This window comes from Panthera uncia, assembly GCF_023721935.1.
Source record: "Panthera uncia isolate 11264 chromosome B3 unlocalized genomic scaffold, Puncia_PCG_1.0 HiC_scaffold_1, whole genome shotgun sequence".
Lineage (NCBI taxonomy): Eukaryota > Metazoa > Chordata > Mammalia > Carnivora > Felidae > Panthera > Panthera uncia.
Genome location: NW_026057582.1, coordinates 83759350 through 83781291, shown reverse-complemented (window position 1 = coordinate 83781291; position 21942 = coordinate 83759350). Strand labels below are relative to the sequence as shown.

The window sequence follows — 21942 nt, the reverse complement described above, 5'->3', positions numbered from 1 at the left end:
TCCTGAATGTTTCTGGTCTAAGCACCTATTTAAAATATTTACTCAGCATCTCTTCTCCCAAGATCACAGTCTCTGATAAACCATAAAGGACAGTGTCAAGGCTTATGGCAAACAACATCAACAACAGCAACATCTGTATTTTTTTAATACAGAAATATCTTAATCCAGTTATATCGCCCAGAGATTGCTCCCCTGTCCCTGCAAAAGCCTTACTCTGTTGACTCTAAGACAGAAGGAATATTCTTTCACTGTCAGAGTGTGGTAGGTAGTAAATGGAAGTCTAAAGAGTAAAGGACAGGATTAAAAGGGATACTTTTAGGCTTTCCCCATCCAGCAGAGAGTACAGGAAATGATGAGGCATTTTAAAATTTGTTTTGGGAACTGTGACTCTACTGAAAGGCAGGCTCTGCTCTGACCCTAAAAATGCCCTAAAATGCACCACACAGAAGGCAAGAACAAGAAGATGAATTCCTGCTGATGGGCATCTGAGTACAAAGGCCAGGGCACCCCCCCAGTGACAGGTGTTCAGAAACAATCTGGGAAAGGGCAAGGATATATATGTTACCAGTCAGGACTGTCATATACATGACTTCCTGTTCTCTCAGGCATTCTACATGGAGGTGGGCTGACACACACCACCAAGAAAGCATCATGTATGCAGGCAGTCAAGAAAACCTAAAACAGAGACTGGAATGAAGGTGTTTTCTTAACTATTGAAAGAGATTAGCACTTTGACTCTCACTGATGTAATAACTACTATAATGGCAGCATTATCTAATGATATAAGGGAGGTTAGTACTACAACCCTGTGCCAGCCTGAGTATGTGAGGGTGGTATAAGCAGGTCCTACTCTGAGAAGCAGCTGACCTCATTGGCACCCAGCTGACAGACAGGAAAGAACATGAGATGGCAAGTGGTTGCTTTTGACTTGGATAGATGGAGAGGCTGAGGACTTTGAACATCCTGAGGCAGAAAAGCAAAGAAACTTCAAGATTTCAGAGAGGCTGGGTACCTGGATGGCTCAGTTGGTTAAGCACTTGACTCTTGATTTTGGCTCAGGTCATGATCTCGTGGTTCGAGAGCTCGAGCCCTGCATCAGGCTCTGCACTGACGGTGCGGAGACTGCTTGGGATTTTCTCTCCCTCTCTCTGCCCCTCCCCTGCTCTCGTTCTCTCAAATTAAATAAATTAAATAAATTAACTTAAAAAATAAATATATTTCAGAGAGGTTATCTCTAACGGGCAAGGAAGATCATATTCTAGGTCTCAGAATCCAGAGTAGAAACCACTGCAGGCCAGTTACTCTGAAATGAATTTACAAGTAAAATGAAATACACTGAGGTGAGTAGTATTCAAGAACAGTTGGGCTAGTGATAAACCACACTGAAATTGGGGGTAAATGGAATTCAGCCCTAACCCTCAACCTGAGACTACTTATCTCTAAAGTAGAAATAATAATACTGCCTTGACCACCTATCAGGGTGGTTTGAGACTCAAAGGAGACAGAATAAGAGAAGTACACAGCACACTCCAGAATCCAGGAAGTTCTGTATTAAGGCAGGATACTACTATTTTATGATGGGAAAAGGAAATCAGAACTTCTGTTAGCCTGTTTTCATAAGTGAAATAGGGGAATCCAGATCTCTATGACTGTGTGGGTTTTTAAAGGTGTAGGATTCTTCATAAACTGAGTGTTATACTAAGTCAAAGCAACTGTCTAAAGGATTCTGTAATCATTATTCTAGACCTTGACAATGGCCAGCAAAGAGGTATATGGGGAGGACATGGTTCCTGATTTATGTTTTTTTTTCCCCTGAAGGTAGATAAGGGTCAGCAGAGTTGAAAAGTAAATGCAATGTAACAGAATATTGAAGAGTATGAAAGATATAAAGAATATGAAGGATAGCTCGGCTTTCTTTTTCCTTCTACTGTGTAATTAATCCGACAAAGTACAAAAGATACTACTGTATTCTGTAATCAGGCATCACATGTATTTAACTGGAAAACAGAGAATCCCTAAATGCAGTCACAAAAACTTACAGTCTGGTATAGAGACAAAAACAAAAGTGAAACAGAAGTCATAAAAAAAAAAAATGTGAAAGATAATCAGTACCTCCATTCCACTGTTTGGTGGAAGTGCCAGAATGTAAACAAGTCTGAGCAAGTGGTCCATGAAAATCACTTCATTTTTCCAAATTCTAATGATGAGATTTTATGGTGTGTAGATAAAAGAGGTGCTACTGTCTGGTTATCTACATAGCCGAGAACCAAGAAGTATGTTTAAGGGAGGAAAAAAAAAAAAAAAAAAGGGTGTAAGCAATCCAAATAGCTGTCGCTAAATTCAAACACTAAAGCAGAGTTTTCCAACCTAAACTCTAGAGGGTCATCTGGTCTCCTGACCCCAGAGCAGATCAGATGCAGGAAGATGGGAGCAGAGAGACTACCAAGAGGGGAGAACGATAGCCACTTCTTACCTACGTTAACAGAGGAGAAAGATAAGGCATAAAATGCATAAACTACACAGCTCAGTTATTTTGGAAGTCCATATTTCACAATACAACTGCCATTCATAATAGTTGACTAAATCAGCAAGAAAAACTTATATACTAATACCTATCAAAAATTTCTTCCTGATCATGGTATCTCCCCTGCCAGGTAAGTATTCAAAAATTTCTTCAAGTATAGTGATTTTATATTTTAAATTTTCAAAGATTTAGTTTCAGTACTGGGGTAATTCGTCTATGTGGAGCATCTTGTTCCAGAGATATGCTGTGTACCAAAACTTCAATAAACCAATGTACACACAGGGAAATATTAGCTTAGCAGTGAAGGCCTTTCTTGAGAGCATGTGCTAATTAGGTATTACCTGTATGGTAAAGCGATCACAAAATGCTCTTGGATAGCTAAGTCAACTTCCTAGAGGAGCTGTTACTAAATGAATTTAAAAGTAAATAGTTCATCGTATAGGTAAAAGAACATCATGGGATGCTTGGGTGGCTCAGCTGGTTAAGCATGTGACTCTTGGTTTCGGCTCAAGTCATGATCTTGTGGTTTTGTGAGTTTGAGCCCCGAGTCAGGATCTGTGCTGGCGGCGTGGAGCCTGCTTGGGATTCTCTCTCCCCTACTCACACGGTCTCTGTCTCCCTCAAAATAAATAAATAAATAATTTAAAAAAAAGTAAAAGAACATCAAACTGTTATAGTATAAAAATACTGGAGGGGCACCTGGGTAGCTCAGTCAGTTAAGCGTCGAACTCTTGATTTAGGGTCAGGTCGGAGCTTGCGGGTCATGGGATCGAGCCCCATATCAGGCTCTAGGCTGAGAACACTCTCCCTCGCTCTCTGCCCCTATCCTGTGCACATGCTTTCTCTCTCTCAAAATACATAAACTTAAAAAAAAAAAAAAAAAAAACTGGAGGAGCACCTGGGTGGCTCAGGAGGTTGAATGTCCAACTCTCAATTGTGGCTCAGGTCATGATTTCATGGTTTGTGGGATCAAGCCCCACATCAGGCTCTGGGCTGACAGCTCAGAGCCTGCTTGGGATTCTCTCTCTTCCCCTCTCTCATGCGTGTGTGCGCTCATGTGTGCTCTCTCAAAATAAACAAGTGTTAAAAAAAAAATACTGGAACCAGCCAAGAGATAACAGAGTGGGGAAAAAGAGCAAAACTAAATCCAAATGAAAGAACCTGAAAGATCAGATAAGAAAAAAAGAGAAGGAAGAAGCTTCAGAAAGAAATACAGTAGAGCAAAATGAAATGGGAGAAAAGCAAGAAGAGCAAAGTCTTCCAAAAGGCAAGTGGGGGCATAACCACCAGCAGGAAGATGGACAGAAGTTCTGGGGAATAAAAAACAGGTGTGACAAGTACTGAACTACAGGGCTGAGCCAAATGCTTTTATTTCTCAAAAATGTTGAAAACAAGACTATACATGAAACTTTTAAAAATAATTCTTGCTTAGGCAGAGGGTATTAGAAGATAATTCAGCTATCTCCTTACTTTGACTAATGTAGTTTTATTCAACTCTGAATAAAAAAGGATTTTCTTGGTTTTTGATGTGATTTTTACAAGCAAGAAAATTGAAGCTTCCTTATCTAGTTTCAGCTGTTTCTAGGAGATCCACTGTGCTTTTTTAAGATTTTTAAGTAATCTCTACACCCAGTATGGGGCTTGAACTTACAACCTCAAGATGAAGAATCACACGCTCCACCAACTGAGCCAGCCAGGCGCCCCAAGATCCACTATGTTTTTAAAAAGGATTCTGAACTACTTGATTTAGGACTCAGTTCCTCCTAACAAATGGACTTTTTTGTTTGGGCCTTTTTTTTTTTTTTTTAAACCTCATCTTGTCAATGAGCAATTGCTAGCTCTCTCCTCCTGACCTTGTTATTTTTCCTCTCTGCCACTCCTGTTTGCACCCTTACTGGCTCTTTCCCTATCAAATGCTTTCAGGGACAGGAAATGACAGCACCCAAACATCACACTATAGCACTGTGACCTACCTACCACTGAGCTGTGCGTTCCAATTTCTCAGCTTGGTCAATATAAACCTTACATAAAGAGTCCTGCTTCTTATTTTTACACGTGCCCCCAAGATATCACTGAGAATAATCTCTTCACCAAAAAATAATACACAAGTATATTCTCTTTCATTAAATTTAGGTTTTCCTCCCTGCAAAGATACTGTATGCGAAACATCTACTACTCCCTCCCTACTTGCACCTTGCACTTAATGTACAACGTGCCCACTTTTTTCTGCATAGGAAATGTCCATAACTTCTCTTTATCCCCCCCGCCCCCACACCTTCCCCTGCCCCAGGTCAATTAGGTAGATACTTTCAGGCTCTAAAGTCAGGGCATGTCTCTTCTTATAACAAACCACCCATTAACCTTCTAACTCAGTTGTTCTTGACCAGTTTTCTGTCTTAGCAAATCTGAGGGGACCAACATACTTCTATCTGTATTCATGGCTTACTAATGACAAGAAATAATAAAAGAGATGGAAGGGGAGAAAGGATGGGAGATGTATTTAAAAAAAAAAACTCCAGAGTAGCCTCTGGTACAGAGTTCAGATCATAGGCTCCCCACCTGAGAAATGCCACTCTAACAATCAAATTTCAAAAAAGCTAGGTCATAAGGATATAAGTGCCATAGCAGAAATCAGAAGACATAGAAAATTAGTTTAGTATGTGAAGTAATACAAAGATGTATAAATATTTATTGTGAGAGAGGGAAAAATAAGAGGCTCCATCTCAAACTTCACATTCTAAGGATCTCTCAGAAGTCCCCTACCGACCTTAGAATATCTTTAAGGCAGCCATAAATCTGAGTTCACAGTAATACCACTGAGTTTTCCAGTAGTTGTCAGGATTTTAAAAATATATATTTTAATCTTTTTGGACAGTTCGCTTAACTGTCCAAAATAACGAAATACTCACCCTAACTTTGAGGTGATCTGTGCTAAGCTATTAGCTTGGGTGAAAGACTGATGATAATGCAAACCAAAGTGGCACCTTTCAGAATGACTATGTTATAGAGGCTGCTATTCCCAGTGGGGTGGGGGAGAAAGTGAATGGAGTAGAGTTGCCAGCAGCAGGTGGGCCTGGGACCCGGAGGCAACAGCAAGAATTAAGAACTTTGTGAGGGAAAGTCACTCAAAGTTTCATTCCCCACTGAGCAGGGTGCAGCTTGTGTCTCGGCTTTTTCTCTAATAAGTGCATAAATTGTTGGGTAGCATTCTAAGGTGAGGACATTCAGACTTGGTTAAGGAGCTATGAATGACAAAGGGAACCATAAGCTGTAAAGGTTTTTATAGACGCTGGATGACTCTAGTAAACGTTTTGGACTCCTCTAATGCAGTGGGGTTGACACAGACTCTACCCTCCCGGTAGAAGCAGTTAAAAAGGATAAGGGGACTCCCTACAATAAGTGCATACCTGGGACTCTGATCTAAGACAGGAATATGGAGAACCAAATACCTCAAAGGATAGTTATTGCTTGTATCTTAAGAAAATGCAAAGACCAAAAACATATTACAGGGTATTCCAGACTCAACACGAGTTCAAACTTCACAGGATATTGTCAGGGGGGTGGGGAGTGGAGGTGGGGGACAGACTCACAGAAGCTGACTTTTGAAACATGAAAAATAAAACTAGTTGATGTAGGAATAGTGGGAAAGGGAATTATTTCAGGATTTTCCTGTACTATCTAAATATTTTTTAAGAAAAATGAAAAAGCAAAAACTTATTTCAAAGAGCCCACTGCTTTTCTAACAGATTTATTTTACCAATTTGAGAGGAATTATAGTTCCACCATTAAAAATAAACAGAAAAAAACTCACACTCACTACCTCTTGCTGTGGAAAACAATTTTAGGTCTATTAAATTATTTAAGATTAAGAGAACTTAACTACAGTCGACCAGAATGCAATCATTCCTAATTTAACATATGCAGGGCACTGGTAAACACTGTTCTGTTAATTAAACTTCATTATAATAAAAACATGTTTTACTTTAGTGGAACTTTAAAACAAAGTAAGTACTCCATTAAAAATATTTCCTAGCAGAAAGCAGGAAAAAATCTCTCTGACCTCAGCCGCAGCAATTTCTTACTTGACACATCTCCAAAGGCAATGGAATTAAAAGCAAAAATGAACTATTGGGACCTCATGAAGATAAAAAAGCTTCTGCACTGCAAAGGAAACAATAAAAACTAAAAGGCAGCCGACAGAATGGGAAAAGATATTTGCAAATGACATATCAGACACAGGGCTAGTATCCAAAATCTATAAAGAGCTCACCAAACTCCACACCGAAAAAACAAATAATCCAGTGAAGAAATGGGCAGAAAACATGAATAGACACTTCTCTAAAGAAGACAACCAGATGGCCAACAGGCACATGAAGAGATGCTCAACGTCGCTCATCAGGGAAATACAAATCAAAACCACACTGAGATATCACCTCACGCCAGTCAGAGTGGCTAAAATGAGCAAATCAGGAGACTATAGATGCTGGAGAGGATGTGGACAAACGGAAACCCTCTTGCACTGTTGGTGGGAATGCAAACTGGTGCAGCCGCTCTGGAACACAGTGTGGAGGTTCCTCAAAAAATGAAAAATAGAACTACCCTATGACCCAGCAATAGCATTGCTAGGAATTTACCCAAGGGATACAGGAGGACTGATGCATAGGGGCACTTGTACCCCAATGTTTACAGCAGCACTCTCAACAATAGCCAAATTATGGAAAGAGCCTAAATGTCCATCAACTGATGAATGGATAAAGAAATTGTGGTTTATATACACAATGGAATACTACTTGGCAATGAGAAAGAATGAAATCTGGCCTTTTGTAGCAACGTGGATGGAACTGGAGAGTGTTAGGCTAAGTGAAATAAGTCATACAGAGAAAGACAGATACCATATGTTTTCACTCCTATGTGGATCCTGAGAAACTTAACAGAAGACCATGGGGGAGGGGAAGGGGAAAAAGAAAAGTTAGAGAAGGAGGGAGCCAAACCTTAAGAGACTTTTTTTTTTTTTTAATTTTTTTTTTAACGTTTATTTACTTTTGAGACAGAGAGAGACAGAGCATGAATGGGGGGAGGGTCAGAGAGAGAGGGAAACACAGAATCAGAAGCAGGCTCCAGGCTCTGAGCTGTCAGCACAGAGCCCGACACGGGGCCTGAACTAGTGAACCACGAGATCATGACCTGAGCCAAAGTCGGACACCTAACTGACTGAGCCACCCAGGCGCCCCCATAAGAGACTCTTAAAAACTGAGAATAAACTGAGGGCTGATGGTGGGTGGGAGGGAGGGTAAAGTGGGTGATGGGCATTGAGGAGGACACCTGTTGGGATGAGCACTGGGTGTTGCATGGAAACCAATCTGACAATAAACTTCATATTAAAAAAAAATATTTCCTGGGGTGCCTGGTGGTTCAGTCCGTTAAGCGTCTGACTCTTGATTTCAACTTAGGTTATGATCTCATGGTTCAGCAGATTAAGTGCTGAGTCTGCATCTGCGCTGAAAGTATGCAGCCTGCTTGGGATTCTCTCCCTCCCTCTCTCTCTGCCCCTCCCTTGTGCTCTCTCTAGTTCTCGCTCTCTCCCAAAATAAATAAGTAAACTTAAAAAATATATACATTTTCCTAGACTGCAGGGTTTGAGATTCAACAGAAAGGGGGTATCTGGCCTCTCTCCAGGAAATTACTAAAAGGAACAAAGTACTTACTTACTTTATTTATTTATTATGATAGAGACAGAGCGTGCACATGCAAGTAGGGGAGAGGGGCAGAGGGACAGAGAATCTTAAGCAGGCTCCACACTCATCATGGAACCAGATGCAGGGCTCAATCCCACGACTCTGGGATCATGACCTGAGCCACACTCAAGAGATGGGACACTCAACCAAATGACATACCCAAGGACGCCTGAAAAAAAATATTTTAAATCAAAAGAGGAACATGTAGGAGGGCTTCAAAGAACTTTCCCCTTGTCTCTCTCTTCCATTAAAGTTCTAGATCTTTTAGGGCTTTTTTTGGTGGTAGACAGTTTGGGAAAGTCACCTTGGTTTAAACAATGAACAGCTGGATTTTCTTCCTTAAAAGTTACAACCACCACTCTGAGGGCATCAATTCAATCCATCCAAAGAAAACTTATCTTGCTAAAGTATTTCCCACTAACATATGGCATTCTTTTTTTTCTTTTTTTTAACTTTTTTAAGTAGGCTCCACACCCAACGTGAGGCTCAAACTCACAACCCTAGGATTAAGAGTTGCATGTTCTGCCAACTGAGCAAGCCAGGTGCTCCTAACATATGGCATTCTTGACAGAATTTCTCTTCCAAGGGGGCTCAGTCAGTTAAACGTCCAACTCTCGATTTTGGTTCAGGTCATGATCCCACGATTAGTGAGACTGAGCCTTACACTGGGTTCTGAGAGCACAGAGGCTGCTTGGGATTTTCCATCTCTCTCTGCCCCTCCCCTGCTTGCAAGCTGGCGCATGTGTGCATTCTCTCTCTCTCAAAATAAATGAACACCTAAAAAAAAAATAATTTCTTTTCTAACACGAACATGGAAAGAAAAAGTTGAAATAAATAAATAAATATAAATAATAAAATAATAAATAAAATAAAATAAAACAAAGAGATGAAGACTAACAGGCTGTGCCTCTTCTTTTGCAACAGGGCTAGAAATAAGCAAGTAAACAATGGCCACATGTGCTCTGTAGAGGGGCCCACTAGGTAAATGACAGTACAAGGTAACATGACAATTCAAGAGCTTTCTTTACACCATTTTCTTTCCCTAAGTTCTCGCAGATCTTAGGTAGTAAAATCTCAGGTTAAGGAACAGCGGCTGTCAGAAGCCACCAGATCAGGACCCTCAAATACCACTCAGTCCCTGGGGCCAAGCCCCTGCACACCCACCTCATCATCGCTGTTGGACGTCTCAGAGTCTGAGGAGGCTGCAGGCTGACTCACAGGTGGCTCTTTCTCCTCGGAATCACTGCGCTTCCGCTTTGCCAGGGACAAAAGCTCCTAACAGGGCAGAAGTAGACACATGAATTTTGTTCAACAGAGAAAAACATTCAAGGACAAGAAATGCCCACCTTCCCTAGATCTCTTCTACCTTTTTGTGCTTTCCATCGAAAAATGTCACCATGGGAACTTTTACCACACAAACAGACTAAGTGCCAGTATTCCTAAGCATTAAAGAAATGTTTTCAAAAATCTGCCCCTTTCTTCTTAATGGGAAATGTATGTCTGAAATGGAAAAGTGACTAGAAAACTGAACTGGAGGGTACCCCCAAATTGCAACCTGCTACATAAGCACCAATTCTGAGGAAATGATAGAAGAACCATGTTTTCAAAGGTAATCTGCTCATTGATCTTACTGGTATAGCTAACTAATACTCAAAGCATCCTCTTACTGTAATTCATGCGAAAATTAGCATTTGTGGGCTGTTCTGAATAAGCTGACAAACTCCAAGGTTCTAAGATCATTTCTTATTTTGAATGCTTGAATCAGAAAAAACGAGGTATATTTTTGGTGTTTAACCCCAAGTCTGATAACAAGCAGTAAGTGTGCTGGCTTCTACATGAGAATCCTAATTTGATAACCCAAATGTTTCCATTCACCACCTCTGCCTTGTCCTGGTCATTGTGACAGATTAGAAGGGGAAGGATGTGCCAATAAGTGTCATGACTACAACCAGAATTTGCTCTCTTACATGGTTCCTTTCTCCAGTTACTTCTTGCCAACTCAGACCAGTCACCCAAAAATGCCACGAAAGGAAACTTCTCTGTTTCTTGATCTCTGTAATATCAGTACCAGTCCAATGTTATACTGTACTTACTTGGCGTCAGGTGCTTTTCTAAGTATCTAACATTTAATACTCACGACAACCTTGAGGTAAGTTCTTTTATCATTCCCATTTGAAGATAAAGAAACCAAGCAACAGGAAGGGTTAAGTAACTTACCCAGGTAACACAGCTAGTACATGAGAGAGCCAAGATTCAAACTAGTGGAAGATAGAATCCTAGCTCCTAATTCAGTCAAGGTCTACCAGTCTAAAACATTTTTTCCCTTCTGCCAAAAAAGAGAAAAATACAACTAATAAATACTAGCAGTATTATTTCTTGATGATGATGGTGCTATACAATTATACGTCAAGTGCAAAGATGGATTTTAAAATAATAGACTGCTACAAAGTATCTATTTTCTTCTTCCAGTCTCTTTCTATTTTAGGAGTATACTCTCCTTGGCCAGAATGAGAAAATGACCTTCTCAGATTAACAGCCGACCCGCTCTCTTCTTCATATGCAGTCATGAAATGTTACTCTTCTCATTTCATTAACGAGAGCTAGCATACCAACTTTATGAAAAGGCTGAAGATCGTAAGCACATTCTACTTATTCACTCCAAAACAATAACTTCTATTTACCAAATGCAAATTACAGCAATATGTGTATGTGTTTATGGTCTTTTAAAAAACTTGAGGGGGTGCCTGGCTGGCTCAGTCATTGGAGCAAGTGACTCTTGATCTCGGGGTTGTAAGTTCGAGCTCCACATTGGGTGTAGAGATTACTTAAAAATAAAATCTTTAAAAAAATTATAAACTTGAGATATAATTTACATAAAGTACACTTTATCCTTTCTTAGGTATACTATGAATTTTGACAAATACAGTTTAACCACTCCCACAATCAAGATATAGGGCAGTTCCATCATCCTCACAAATACCACTGTAATTTGCATTTGGTCAACTGGAGTTACAGTTTTGGTGTTAAAAAAAAAAAAAGACTGTTCTTTCAGGAAATTACTGCTCCTCATATCCTTTCCTCCATCCCACAACAACCACAGACCTGTTTTCTGACCCTACAGACAGATCTACCCATTGTAGAATATCATATAAATAGAATCATATAGTATGTAGCCTTTCGAGTCTGGCTTCTTTACTTAGCAAAATGCATTTGATATTCACCCATGGGGCGGTATATATCAATAGTTTATTTCTTTTTATTGTTAAGGAGTATTCCATCATGTGGATGTACCACAGTTTATTTACCAGCTGAAAAACATTTGGGTTGTTTCCATTTTGGCGCAATTCATGTTCATATACAGGTTTTTGTGTAAATGTAAGTTTTTATTTTACTTGGGTATATACCTAGAAGGGGGATTTCTGAGTTATATGGTAATTGGCAGATGGCCTCTACTATTATCTCCCTTGCCACATTACCTTAATGCAAGTTTATAAAATTCAGAAAGATTTCTGATACGTTATCTCTTTCCTGAGGTTCACAAATGCCCTAGAAATCTGTTTTAACACCAACTCACTATAACAGGGATTTGGATACCTAGCAATCAAATCCTACCCTGAAACATTAACTATTACAAGCGGCAGGCATCCATTAAAAGTTACTGTAACTAAAGTGTTAAAATGTTAATACTGCCTTCCTGTTAAAGAAGTTCCACTCTAGAGGCGCCTGGGTGGCTCAGTAGGTTGGGCGGCCGACTCTTGGTTTTGACTTGGGTCATGATCTCATGGTTCGTGAGTTCAAGCCTGGCATCAGGCTCTGTGCTGTCAGTGTGGAGCCTGCTTGGGATTTCTCTCTCTCCCTCACTCTCTGCCAATTCCATGGTAGAGTTTATGCTCTTTCATCAACAAACAATTGCATCTGATAGACACAGTCCCTCTTCTCCTAAGACATTCAATACCATATTAACAATAGTATGGTGACAGCAAAGACCTTCCTAACAGTGTGAAAGACACCCTTTCCACAAGTTAAGAATTGCACAAGAAGTTAATGGGGGAGCACATGGCAAGGCTACTCTACAATTAAGTCCCTTAGTCTACTGAGGGCTTGTCAAGTACAGCTCAACAGACCAAGGTGCAACGGAAAGTCTTTCCAACATGCATACGTGAAGAAACCATCATCAGATTTACTACTTGTAGGGGATGACGGATCCAACACATGGACTTAAAAAGCCAATCTAAAACTGACTCATGCACATGCATGGGTCCAGCTGCAGCTCTCTCCTGCCAGCCCGATTCAACTGTACCACGCTGGTTGAGATGTTTCTGTGTGTCCAGTGGTTCTTTCTCACCACTGCCCCTGTGTTTCATCTCATCCAGTGAAAACCTTCCGACTTATCGCAGTATTTGTCTAAGGGGATGGCAGTCACGGGTGCTAGCATGTAATATCAAGTTTAAGATGAACTAAAGATCTGCTTAAATTAAGGCCAATGCCCAACATAGTATACGTATGGCTGTGCAGGATACCACATCTGGCCTCTAGAGCAGTTTCCTCAACTTTGCTTAAAAGCGATATTTAACATTAAATCAGATTGCCAAAACCACGACACTAAAATAAGGTAAGTCTAACTGCACTAACGTAATGTTTATTAAAATAGCACCATTCCGGTTAAGATTAGAATTCTAATCCACCAATACATGAAGACTCGTAAACCTTAAGATTTCATTCCCCAACCCCATCACTCACACTGCATGTTTTGTGATGTTATGCTGGGATCGATCAGTAATAAAGCAACTTAGCTCTCTCTTACTTACTTAAAGGAAATTAAATCTCCTCTTTTTAATCAAATCTCCCATGATCACATGAAAGTGGGATACATAGTCTGCACCCCACAAGTGAGAATAAAAGCCTACAGGGATAAGCCTCAGAGGTTTTTATGGCTAATTAGCATGCTGAACTCTTTCTCACTTATTCATTCCACAAATATAACTACTGTAAACAATTACTACCGGCTAGTGTGACCAAACATCTTGGTTTGTTCAGGACTGTCGTGGTTTTAGCACTGCAAATCCTGAAAACTCAATTCCTCAGTCCAGGCAAACAGGGACACCCTATTACGAGTACCTATTATGTACCACCAAGCCCTGTAGACAGTCATCAAAAAAGAGGGGGCACTTGGATGGCTCAGTCGGTTAAGCGTCCAACTCTGGCTCAAGTCATGACCTCGTGGTTCCTGAGTTCGTGTCTTACATCGGGCTCTCTGTTGTCAGCACAGAGCCTATTTCAGATCTTCTGTCCCCCTCTCTGCACCTCCCCTGCTCTCTCTCTCAAAAATAAGTAAACATGAAAAAAAATTTTTTTAAGATATATAGTCCTTGACCTCATGGAATTTAAAATTGAGTGAGGGAGACAGACAATAAACAAGAAACAATTCACTATATCTTATGATAAGTGCTAAGAAGGAAGTGAATCAAGTGAATGAGGAATGTATCAAGATACGGTGATCTGTGGAGGCTTCTCTGAGGCAATGGTATTTAGGCTGAGACTAGAAACTCTGAAAGAGGAAACAGAGGGGCAGTTTTCTGGACAGAGATCTCCAGATGGAATAGCTAAGGCCCTGAAGCTGGCAACAGCTTGGTGTATTTGAAGAACTGAAAGAGAACCAGTGTGACTGGAGCTTAGCAGGCAACGGGGAGAATGGAGTAGGACTGGTGAGAGGTAAAAAGAAACCAGATCATTTCAAGGTTTATAAAGCAGTATCAGGAGCATGCATCTTATCTGAAGGCAATGGGGAGCCATCAAATTGTTTCAGGGGGAGTAACCATCTTCAGACGGTTTTTAAAAGAGCACTCTAACAGAGTGGATGGTGACCTGGATAAGGACAGGGAGAAGAGGGAGGACTAGAAAGATACTGAGGGAAGAGTGGTAATTCACACAGGTTTAAATTTGCGATGTTAATTCTTATTCTTTCTTTCCTATCAAAACTGTAGGTAGAATAAGATTCCAATGGTGACACTGGTTTACTTTTCAGGAGTAAGAAATGGAGCCATTGTGTGTATGTATGTTTTTGAGGCAGGGAGGTATTTCTGGTTTGTTGGAAGTGTCTCAACAAGCATCTACCATTTTTTTTTTAAGCATCTACTATTTTTATTGAAAGAAAACAAATTAAAACAATGAACATATACACCAAAACCCTTCTGAAGTAATTCCAAAGTGGGAGTATAAAAATCCTTTATGTTTCTCATGATTGGCACTAAATGTGGCAACGTATCCTTCATATTTCCAGCCAAGTAATTATAACTGTAGATAAAATACTGAGTTCCATATATGTCCACAATGTTATAAAACTAACAAAATCACTTTTCAGCCTGTTCAAAATGTACATTAAAAAAATTCTATTGTTACTTGTTCTTATCTAGTTCCCTCTTCTAATATACTTTCTAAGTAATGCACATTTCTTCTACCCCTTAAAGGGATATTAGTATTAAATCAGAGGGGTTGGAGCAAGAACTCCCAAACTGACACTATCTCCTGTCTCTAACTCTTCTGTAACCAGAAAAGTCAAAAAACTTTCCACTGTGGATATGCCAAGAAGCATTTGCATATTCAACAAAGGTTTATTAAGTGCCTACTCTGTGTCAGGCAGGCATTAATATTATTATTTTTAAAAACCTTCTCTTTAGTGGCACCTGGGTGGCACAGGTGGTTGAGCGTCTGACTCTTGATTTCAGCTCAGGTCATGTATCTCATTTCGTGGGTTCGAGCTCCACATCAGGCTCTGTGCTGACAGTGCAGAGTCTGCTTGGGATTCTCTCTCTCCCCCTCCCTGCCAGCCGGTGTACATGCTCTCTCTCTCAAAACAAATAAACTAAAAAAACAAAAACAAAACAAAAACCCAAAAACCTGGAGAGACGGGAATATAGACAAGATTTTTTAAAATGTTTATTTATTTATTTATTATGAGAGTGGGGGAGGGGCAGAAAGAGAGGGAGAGACAATCCCAAGCAGGCCCCACGCTGTCAGCACAGAGCCCAACGCAGAGCTGGAACCCATGAACCTCAAGATCATGACCTGAGCTGAAGTTGGACGCTTAACTTACTGAGCCACCCAGTTGCCCCTCCAGCTTTTTTTTTAACGTAGGCTCCATGCCCAACATGGGGTGTGAACTCATCACCCCAAGATCAAGAGTCGCATGCTCTACCGACTGAGCCAGTCAGGCCCCAAGCACACATTATTTTCAACTACCCACTTGACATTTCCACTTAAATATCTCACAACTTTAATCTCTACATCCAAGAGTGAATCCATTTCTTCACCTTTTTTTTTTTTAACGTTTATTTATTTTGAGAGAAATAGAGAGAGAAAGAGTGTGCCCACGCAAGTTGGGAGAGGGGCAGAGAAGGGGAGAGGATCCAAAGTGGGCTCTGCACTGACAGCGGAGCGTCCCATGCGGGGCTCAAACTCACAAACTGTGAGATCATGACCTGAGCCAAAGTTGGACGCTTAACCAACTGAGCCACCCAGGCACCCCCCATGCTCTTTACCTTTAAACCTGCTCTTTCCCAAGGTTCCCCATCTCAGGCCAGAACCTCCTCTTCCTCACCTTCAACATTCAATCATCAAGTCCTCTCATTTTATCCTTAATATTATGTCCAATCAAATCTCCTTTCTGCTGTCTCTGTAAGTACCATACCAGTACAAGTCAAGCATTCATTTAACAAACATTGACAGGGTATCTGCTGCATACCAGGCACTGTCCTAGGTGCAGGAATACTACAGTGAACAAACCACCTTGCCTACCTGGAACTTCCATTCTAATTGAACTTCTGCTCTACACCATCTCTCACCTGAACTCCTCTCTCTACCACCTAACTGGTGTCCCTTCTCTAGGTTACTCTCCACGTAACAGCCTGAGGAAACTTTTTAAAAGACGAATCTGAACACCTCTTCTGGCTTAAAATCCTTCAGTGATTTCTCATTACATCCTCAGAAGCAAGTCCAAAGTCCTTAAAGTTGCCAACATGGCCCTACCAACAACTTTAAAACTTTTTAACCTGTAAGATCAATGATACCTCATGAGCCAGTATACAAGAAACATAGGTTTCAGAAAACAATACTCCTTTTTACTAAGTCTGACACATGATGTTTTCTTTTTAAAAAATTTTTAGTTTTTAAAAGTTAGTATCTATACCCAACATAGGGCTCAAACTCACAGCCCCAAGATCAAGAGTCATGTGCTCTACTGACTGAGACAGCTAGGTAACCCTGATGTTTTCCATTTGATTCAATTTCATTTTCATTTTTAATGCTGGTTGTGATTCATTAAACTGACTTTTCCATCTTCAAAGGGTCCAAATAGAGACTACTGCAGCTTCATTTGTACCTTCTCTCTCCAACTTGTTATATTCCAGTCACTGTGTGTTTCTTTCAGTTTCATTAGGGTGCTAGGTCCTTCCTGCCCCAGTGCTTCTGTGCATGCTGGTCCCTCAACCATGAACACTCAACATGTCTCTGTGCTCTTTGGTCTCCTAATCTTTTCCTTAACACATATTCCAGGTTTCAATTTAACTGTTACTCCCTCCAGGGTCACACTCTCACAATATCCTCGCTCTTCCCTCATAGCCTCTAGCAAAACTGAGGAAGTGACTCTCTGAGTGAGCAGTGTTTGCTCTGCCACAGGCTCAGCCCTGCCCTCTCCTCTCCTCTCCTCTCCTCTCCTCTCCTCTCCTCTCCTCTCCTCCCCCCCATCCCCCCACCCCTCCCACCCCCCACCTTTCTCTAAGCTCCCTGAAGGTGGAAACTGTTTCCATTTTGTTCACCCAGTAATTGCTCTGGTGCCTAGCACTGTCTAGCACATTTATTGAAAGATAAACAATCTCTGCCCTTGAGGAACTTATAGTCTAGGAAGGGAGCAATAAGTGGTACGCCAACAGATTTGGGGGTGAAAGATCTGTTTTGAATTTTTCTTAAAAGCCTCTCTGTTAAAGCTCCCATGGGACTCTATCTTCTCTGCACAGAAAAGGTGAGTGAAATTAGCAAAGGAGTTACATCAAGCTGAATGCAACACTATGACACAAATTAAAAAACTTCAGTAGTCAACAATGACACGTCTCACAAGTTCTTCATCCTAGACTTCTACCAAATTCTGCTCTAATATAAAGAAGACTATATGAGAGGCACAACTTTTAAAGTTCCCAACTTTTATGGGGAAGGTTTACGGAAGGATACTTTATAACAATGGTATTTTTTACATATGTCTAAAGATAACTCCTTAGAAAATACTTAGGGGCCTATTCTTTCAAAGACAAACTTAATTATTGCTACTTCAAGTATCATGAGCAGAGAAAAAGAGGACATGACAACATAATCACCATTTGAAACAAGAAAGGAAATTATGAAATAAAGCGTTCTAGTATGCATGTAGCTCAATTTTTTTTTCTTGAGAAAGGCAGAGTAAAGTTTTTATAAATACTGAGTAGTATTGATCTGAATAAAGAACTCTTATTACTTTATTACCTTTGGATACTTTCCATTTTCTAAGACCCACTGCATAAATATTATTCCATTAAGAGTGACACACATTATTTCCATGGAAGTACATGATGGGGTAAACAAACAAACTAGGTTTGTCTCAAACTCTTTTCCAAGAGGTGCCAAAACCAAGTATCTTCAGGATTTGCAATTCTAAAATGTTGAAGAAAGGGTGTGCCCAACATAAAAAAAATAAGGTCACTAACAGGTCATATGTTAAAAGAAATCCTTCAAATTCTCAAAGGTCTGAGTTTTTAAAATCTTTTAAAGTTAAAACAATTTTAAACTACTTCGATTCAGTTACTACACACCTTCCTTCCCATCATGAAGAAAGGAAAAAGAAACAGGCCTCAACAAAAAGTATCCCAACAATTCAAATAGCTTCAGAGATTTATAAAAGCCAACAGCTTTGCCATCTCAAACATCTCTGTTGAGTTTCTTCGGTTCTGCACACACTATGGCCGGGAGAGGAAGCTATTTCTCTCCCAAACAAACTACTTAGAGTGTCTTATTAAAAAGATTAACTGCACGTAGACAGCGGTCTCAATCATTCACAAAAATAAGTACCTGGGCTGTTCCTAGTAAAAATGCAGAGTCAAGGGCTCTATCCAAAGAGGGTCTGATGGGAGCCCCTGCAAAGTACATTTTAAATAAGTAACTCAGGCAGCTTCTGACACAGGTGGTCCTCCTCCCACCACCAGGAAGAACCTGTATAGAAGGCTCACCTGCCTCAGTTTCAGCAAGGACTAAGACGGATGTAATATTTCTAACATAATGGCTTAGGTTCCCACCGGGAAAACCCAGGGACAAAGGACCTCCTTTCTAACTGTGCTTCACTCACACTAGACCTCAGATTTGTAGCAGTATGGTCTTTTCCACAAGAACCTTACACTAGACAGCAAACATGATGTTACACCCCCAATGAAGAGCCAGAACCAGATGGAGCAGCCCAAGGTTATCTTGGTTATAAAGGCCCAGGATGCATTAATTTTGTTCTGAGGATTCCAAAGACCCCCAAACCAGCCTGACTTGGGACTTCTGCTAAAGGTCTCTGGTGATAACTTATGGAAGGCAGAGATCTTTGTTTTTGATTCCTCTGAGAGTCTGACACAGCACTGAATAGATAGATACAAGGCACTGGTGCCTCTGTTAGGATGTGCAGGGAAAGGGAATTTTGATCTGGTTCCCATCTGATAAAAGAATGCCAATGAGAGTGGTTGCAGAGGAAAAAGTTGAAATTGCTGTTAAATTGTATTAGGTATTACTTAGAAATGTTACGCTAATTTCTTTTTATAAATAGATAAAGCTGGATTTAAAGTTGCAATCCCTTCCAGTGTCCACTACGGATAGGCTCTTTGTGGATCAGGTAGAACCTCTCTATCAGAAAAGGAAACTCTCAATTCATTTCATTTGTTAGAATTCTGTGGAAAATCACTACGGACAGAGTAATTTGCAGCTTAGTTCATTCATCATCAGTCTCAGAGCGCTTTACTAAGGAAGTGCCCAAATAATCTTTTTAAGTGATGTAACAATATCCTCCAAACTATTCAATGGACTTTACAAACATGGATTCTAGCAACATGGAAAATGATCATGAAACATCATTCTCATTTTGCACTATAAAAAATTAAAAGACTAACAGATTAAGTTGGTATAGTGAAGAGTATGGGCTTTGCAGTCATGCGGATACAGAGTTCAAATTTCAACTCTACCATTGACAAGTTGTGTGAATCTAGGTAAATTACTTCTTCAATCTCCATTTTCTTCATATGTAAAATTGAAAATATGGTACCAACTTCACCATCATTTGAAAACGTGACAATGTAAATAAACTACTCAATTGAGGTTGACTAGTTCACCCCAAACACTATGTAAATGGTAGCTGATGTTATTATTAGAAATACCTACATTTCTAGATCAGGAAAAAAAAAGTTCTAATCCTAAGTGCCAGTCTAAAATTATCAACCAAACTTTTCCAAACCAAGAATATATTTTTTTCCAAGAATATATTTTTTATATTTTTGTAAATTTCAGGAGCCTTTCAGTTCCTACCCCCAAACAGGTTTTCCTCCTTTGATAAAGCCCCACTACTTTCCCACCTCCTTACCACCATTTTCAAAACAGTCCTCTTTTCAATACATTTTCAGCCCCCCCCCTCAAAAGTCCACCCCTTTCATGCCTTAATACTTCAGTCCTGAGACCTGTGGCCTAATACAAACCCCCCAACAAGCCATTTATACAAAAGCCTTAGTTTGCAAGTGCTTGTACCAATATTAATTCTTACAAATACTTGATCCTTGTAATAGCCCAATTAGATACTCAAGGTTAATGTTGTATCTAGATTTTACAGTTACAGCCAAAAGATACATAGCTAAAAAATAGCATGGCCAGCCTGGAACTCAAAATTTCAGATTCTAAATTCACTACTCTCTCTACTCAACTTATAAAGCTACTACTTCTTGAATATTCTTTCTTCATACCATTTGTTCACAAAACATGGCAAGAATCCTCTTTGAATCTTCTAGTATCACTAGAGCACTGCTATAAAGGACAGCTCCTCCCTACAGTATTTTCTAGGATATAAAAACAATTCAACCTTAAGACAGTGAGACCAAAAGTTACTTTCAATGGCTCCTGCACAATCTTCAAATAAGAAAGAATTCTGGGATGTTCCATGAAAAGAGCCCGGAGACCTCAGCCATAGTCCTTCCATATCCTTCTATATATTTCTCCACTTCTGCCCACTTTCCTCCTCCCAAGAGTTTTCTTCGGTCTGACATCTCAACAAGAACCCTTCTCAACTACAAACGACCCTAGTTGCCAAATAGATTTGTGCCTACAGCTAAGTCTTTCTCGTCAAGCACGGCAGAGGTTCCCCGGAAGGTTTAAGAGTGTCTCTACTCTCGGTCTACACCCCTTGTCTGAAAAACTTCATCTTCCAGAGCCCACACCTTCTCTCCCCCCACCCCCACCACCCCACACTCACCCTTGCACCTCCTCCCAAATCTCCCAGGCTCCTGGGTTGGCGGGCAATACTTCCTATCTCTCCGGGCTCGGATCGCCCGGCCTGCAGCCCGCCGCCCGCCGCTCCGATCTGGCCCCAGCAGATCACGGACCGGTCTGGTTCCCCAAGCCAGAGGCCCACCAGCCTGGTCCCTGCCCCGCCTCCCGGCCCAAGGCGCCAAGTCCTCGGGGCTCCTTCTCCAGGCCCCGGCCGGACTCCGAGGGCCCCGGGCGCTGCGGGGAACACAAGAAGGAGGTGGCAGCGGAGGTCAGGGCACGGGGCGGGCCGGGAGCTCGGGCCGGGAGGCCCCGGGCCCGGCCAGCTCCCGGCTCCCGTGGCCCGGACTCAGCCCTCCCGCTCCGCCGGCCCGCGCCTCCGCGGCCTGCCCTCACCTGATCGAGGTTCTCATCGCTGCCGCTGTCCTCCGTGTCCGAGTCGATCACGACGCGGCCTTTCCGCTTCTTTACCATGGTGGTCCCCCGGCTCCCACGCCGGACGCCGCCCGGACTCCCCTCTTGCCCGCCTGCCAGTGGGACCGCCACTGCCGCCGCCACCGCCGCCGCTCGACCCACACAAAGGCGACCGCGCATGCGCGCTCCGCTCCGCCCCTGGCCCCGCCCCCCGCTCGTCGCACGCCGTTCGCCGGCGCCCGGCACCCCGCCCTACCCCACCCCCGACGCAGCGTGGGAGGCGGAGCCCCGTACAGGGCTGGGTTCCGGGCAGTGGACAGCGGTCCCATACCCTGCGCGGGCGCCGGGAAATCTTGGGTGTGTCTCTTCTACCCGCCCGAAGATTGGTGTGCTACGTACCTATCGTGGACGGGGCCTGCGAGCATCTGGGTCCTCTCTGACAAGTCTTTCAACTGGCCCACACTGATTGAATGTCGGGGCGATGTCAGGGACCTCCCGCCTGTTAGACACAAGTTGGCTGGACCATCTAGAAGGCATCCGTCGGGGATTAAGCCTGCCTACCTGGGTTGTGCAAATGACACCTGTGCTGGAACCTGGAGGATGCATCCGAGTTACCCAAAAGAAGACTAGAAGGAAAGATGTTCCAAGCAGAGAACCGCGTGGGCAAAGGCCCGTAGATAATTGAAAAAAAAATTGGGTTCAGGGATAAAGTTCATTATGGAACACAGAATATGATGTATGTGG

General features: G+C 41.6%; 1 protein-coding gene across 1 annotated transcript in view; it reads right to left on the bottom strand.

Moving 5' to 3' along the window:
• RTF1 (RTF1 homolog, Paf1/RNA polymerase II complex component) overlaps nt 1-21392 on the bottom strand; it is a 50610-nt gene extending 29218 nt beyond the window's left edge. The window contains exons 1-2 of the mRNA XM_049613401.1: nt 21181-21392; nt 9424-9534 (exon numbers count right to left, since the gene is read on the bottom strand). Coding sequence (XP_049469358.1) covers nt 9424-9534; nt 21181-21378 — 309 coding nt within the window. The 5' untranslated portion in view covers nt 21379-21392. The remainder of the gene's footprint in view (nt 1-9423; nt 9535-21180) is intronic.
• Between the last annotated feature and the right edge of the window lie 550 nt (nt 21393-21942).